This window comes from Oncorhynchus gorbuscha, linkage group LG09 (genome assembly GCF_021184085.1).
Source record: "Oncorhynchus gorbuscha isolate QuinsamMale2020 ecotype Even-year linkage group LG09, OgorEven_v1.0, whole genome shotgun sequence".
Classification (NCBI taxonomy): Eukaryota; Metazoa; Chordata; class Actinopteri; order Salmoniformes; family Salmonidae; genus Oncorhynchus; species Oncorhynchus gorbuscha.
In genome coordinates this window covers 61,229,836-61,234,466 of record NC_060181.1, presented here as the reverse complement: position 1 = coordinate 61,234,466, position 4,631 = coordinate 61,229,836, and the positions used below count along the sequence as shown (strand labels likewise).

At 40.8% G+C, this 4,631-nt stretch overlaps 1 protein-coding gene across 1 annotated transcript; it reads left to right on the top strand.

Moving 5' to 3' along the window:
- Positions 1-366: 366 nt before the first annotated feature.
- Positions 367-3,142, top strand: LOC124043889 (cytochrome c). Its single transcript, XM_046362990.1, has 3 exons — positions 367-563; positions 2,178-2,351; positions 2,453-3,142. Exons 2-3 carry the CDS (start codon positions 2,183-2,185, stop codon positions 2,596-2,598), a joined length of 315 nt encoding a protein of 104 aa, XP_046218946.1. The 5' UTR covers positions 367-563; positions 2,178-2,182; the 3' UTR covers positions 2,599-3,142.
- Positions 3,143-4,631: the final 1,489 nt, after the last annotated feature.

Genomic DNA, 4,631 nt, shown 5'->3' with positions numbered 1-4,631 from the left:
TTCTATAGTTCCTCCCAACAGCATCCTCTGCAGTCAGTTAGTATGATCCTCATGAATTATGAAGTATTCATGTGCTTCTAAAAATGACATTGTTTAAAAATTCACAAAAATGATGTTAGTTGATGAAGATGATCTCATAGAACAAAACGTATAATATATCCTAAGCCGGTGTTTACCATAGACCTTATTTTCAGGCGTGTAACCAAAAACCCTATAAAAACGTCATTAATTTCCACATAGGCTTTGTCCAAAAAAACATGGCTGAGTTAGTGCCTACAAAAAGACGCCATTACTATTTATTTCTATTGGAATCTTGCCATTGTGTGGTACATTATGTCACTTCTTCCTCAACTCCATCTAGGGCTTGAACGCAAAACAGCGGTGTTCGTCATGATGATAGTGATGACGCAGATGTGTGTCTGACCAATAAGGGACTGACGTTTTAAGCTACATATTTTTTCAGGGAAGGAAAGAGACTTGCTTGCATTTGTTACATTAGGCTACCGGCGTGGAGACAGCTCAAGGTGAACGAAACTTTTAAGGAATATAGATACATTGAACAGGTAAGAAGGAGTAAATACATTTGACTAGTTACTGTCGTCAGTATTTCTTTTATTGTGAACATTTCTTCCGAAGTAAAAAAAAAAGAAGCAAAGTTTGTCTGATTTCCGATTGTAACGTTAGTTATCCGCTGATTAAACGTGCGGCGGTAACGTTACAAGCTTGTTCGCTAGTTAACGCGTCTAAAGTCAACACAACTGAATATCTTAGAACAACTGAAACAAGCCATGGCTGTGAAGAAACATATCAGCCAACATGTGTAGTCCGTGTTCGTCTTTTGAGTGAACAAGTTAACGTAGCTTGCTAGGTAAGTTACGTTAGCCGTTTTGTAACTTGGCTAGTTAGTTAGCTAACGTTAACTAATAGTAGCAAGAGAAGCTAACGTGTCCACCTCAACGACCTATCGTTAATAATGACACCCTCTTATTTGGCTAAATAGCTAGTTATAACCTAGCTAAGTTACACAACGTTACACCCAAATGCCGGCACGTTGTCACTCCACTACTCCCAGCTAGTATTACATGGTACTGCATTGGTTGTGCAACTGTCTAACGCCTCTAGTGGCGGGTTAATATTCTGCAGGGCAAATTATGAAACGTTATTACAATGTGGGATCCTTACGACGTACTCAGGCTAAACCCCAACCTTTACATTTTAGTGATTTAGTAGACGCTCTTATCCAGAGCGATTTACAGGAGTGTTTAGTGCCTTGCTCAAGGGCACATCGACATTTTCACCTATTCGGCTCTGAGTTTCTAATCAGCAACCTTCCTCTTACTGGCCCAAAGCTCTTTACAGCTTTGCCGAAACATCACTCTTACCATGGTTACACTTTGGTTTTTCAGTCTGAAAGAAGTCTGCCTAAAAAAGATACAGGAGTCTCTACAAGCCAGAATGTTGAATAAAAGGATGTGTGCTCTTTACCGATTGTATGCTTTTGGCGGTAGGAGGTGGGGATTGGGTATCCCCAGTGATTACCGGAATTGTATATGTAATTTTTTTATTTTGGTGTGACGTCGGAAGAATCTTATCACTTAAATCCCGAGGCCCGCTGACTGCGTGGGACAATGTTCTGTTAGGTTTGGCCATATTGTGCCAAGTGTTGCGTGCGTAAAACCGATATACAGGCCATCGTACTATAGGTTGGGTTGACAGAGCTTCCCTGTAGATATTTTGTCTTAGATGACCTCTGACAGGGCCAAACTCAGCGGACAACAGGTAAAGCAACTTGAAATTAAGCCTGTTCGGAAATTCTGAGCCTACATCATGTTAGATGAGACTTAAGTATTTCACTCGGATTCTGAAAGTTTCTTAACCGTTAGGCTACTATACCTGCCGCCCCACCTTAATCCCTACCTGTACCTAACCCTTAACCAGGCTAGAATATCAACTTCAATAGGGTGACGTCAGTATGGGAAGTCCCAGGCATACCCTTTAGACTTTTCCAGTTATAAAATTCCAGTCAGCACATTGAACCACCTGAACAAATAATCTTCCCTTGTCAGCAACGTGTCATGGGAAATGGTGGAGACCTCCCTCCATTTCTGTATTTTTGGGTACTGCTACAGAGACGGTCTTCTGTTTTTATAGTTACCTCTTTGTATTTTGTCCAATAGGAAGCATGGGTGATATTGCTAAGGGAAAGAAGGCATTTGTCCAGAAGTGTGCCCAGTGTCATACTGTTGAAAATGGAGGAAAGCACAAGGTTGGTCCAAACCTCTGGGGTCTGTTTGGACGCAAGACTGGACAAGCTGAAGGCTATTCCTACACCGATGCCAACAAATCCAAAGGTCTGAGATTCTCTCACCATCTTACAGGAAATTAAATGGTGAATTTGACAGTAATATATTGCATTCTCATTCTAACTTGTGCTTTTCACATGTGATTTCAGGCATTGTCTGGGAAACCGATACCCTCATGACGTACTTGGAGAACCCCAAGAAATACATTCCTGGAACAAAGATGATATTTGCTGGCATTAAGAAGAAGGGCGAGCGTACAGATCTTATAGCATATTTGAAGTCGGCAACTTCGTAGACCACTGTCTACGCTTTGTTCAATGTATAGACTTCCCTTTCTGTATCTTATATAAATATCATCAACTGTTCAGCGGAGAAGGGGGGTTGCTCTTTCAAGAAGCTAAGACTAATTCTTAGCATTTTAACAATTTATTTGAATACCCTGCTTGACATACCTGCTGGGACTCAGTGGTGTTTGCATGATCAGTTGCCATATTTCACAGCTGTAACTCCATTTAGATGGTGTAATTTATATCCCTTGGTCTAACAGGCTCTAGTATGTATACATAAATGATTGATCCATAGACTGTAAGTATTCCATAATTTATTGGGTCAAAGCTGTGTAATATTTGTTTCACAAAAAAAGTTTCAACTAATTGTATCGGTAGTGGTTTTAATACTTGCTAATGCAAACGCTCAATCAGATTTGGAATAGTCTCTAATTTCAAAGTGTTGTGTTGAAAGTAACGTCTACTACAGACCATGGTAATGTCTTATGTAGCCAATACCTCATGATCTGGTTCTATTTGAGTTAATTTAATAAATTACATGTCAAACAATTATCCCAATTTTTGATTTATTTTATCTGTTCTGGTTCAAGTATCAGGAAGGCAACACTACCTCCCTCTCCAACCAAGGTGCATGAATTGAGCAAAAACCCTGATTTAAGGCCCAAAATGCAATTTTGAGTTCAGTGACCTAAAGTTGCAGGTGTAAAAGACACTTGAGCGGAGTTCCCAAATGAGGTTTTCAGGTAATTGGCCCCACAGCCTGAGATCCGGTACAAGTAGTAGACCGGTTTTATTCAGCAGTTGTAATTAACGGCAGGAGCAAACAATATAAGGCCCCTTTAAGTTTATTTTTGTATTTATCAAAATGGCAGAGTTTGAAGGACACTTCAATAAACTTGTCTCACCATTACGGTATGTGAGACTAAGACCTGAAAATATGGTCGCAGGCTCGTTATGGAGGGTGTGATGCAGTAGTGGTGACTCCGGAGGGACGCAGATATCAAATTGAGCTACGTACTGCATCGCTGTGCGCCTCCCAAATTTTGTAACAATGCGGAGGGCTCTGTATAGCTCCGCATTGACATGATTGGTTGATGGGAGGTCCTGTATAAACACAAGCTCACTTCCTTGACAACGGCTTTACTCAAAATTATGAATGCCCTGACTTCTGAGGAGGCCGTATCACTAAATGCTGCACTGACAAATCAGATGTCAGATTGAACATGCAGCACCTTTTAAGTGCCCATTTAGCATTTCTCAATCCTCGGTGGGTTGTTACATGGGAGGTCAACCCTGAATTTAATGGTGAAACCTACTCCTGGAGTACAGCATTTTGTTCCACTCCTGCACTAACACCTGATTCTACTAATCAGCTGTGTTGTGATTTGACCTTAACATTAACACAGAAGTGTGAATAGGTTGAATGAGGGCTAATGGTGCTTTCAAGACAACTGGGAACTCGAGGAAAAAACTAGGTCAAAAGACAGTGAACTTCAAGTTGGAAAGTCAGCTCTAGAAAGTTTCTGACTTGGAATTTCGAGTTGGATGATCGCATCGGAGATGGTTTTTTTTTCAAGATCCCTGTTGTTGTGATGCTCGGAAGTCAGAGATTTCCAAGTTCCCAGTTGTTTTGAACACAGAATAAAGGAGGCCTCTAGTGGCCAAAAGGCATTTTTAGCATTGGCAGCACCATTGAGGGCTTCCCAAGGGGCCAGGGGTCATTAGAAGCACTTTTTAAATTGCTCCTACAGTTTTTCTTTGGTACAGCAGTTTAACTGACGCCTGTCCCAGAAAGAACATTTCCATACAAGTCAGATTTGAAAATTCCCAGTACGACACTTTAGTCATCACCTTTGCACACAAAACGTCACATTTTTTTTTACATCACTCACAGCCAAAGATATTAACATTTTATGTTTATCCAGTGTCTGCCATGTTGTTGGAGGAGGTAATGACGTCATCTATGCACCCTGTGTGGACTGAGTGCTAGTGTGCATGTGATGTTGGTCTGTATAAACTAGATGCAACCTGGATATATAGA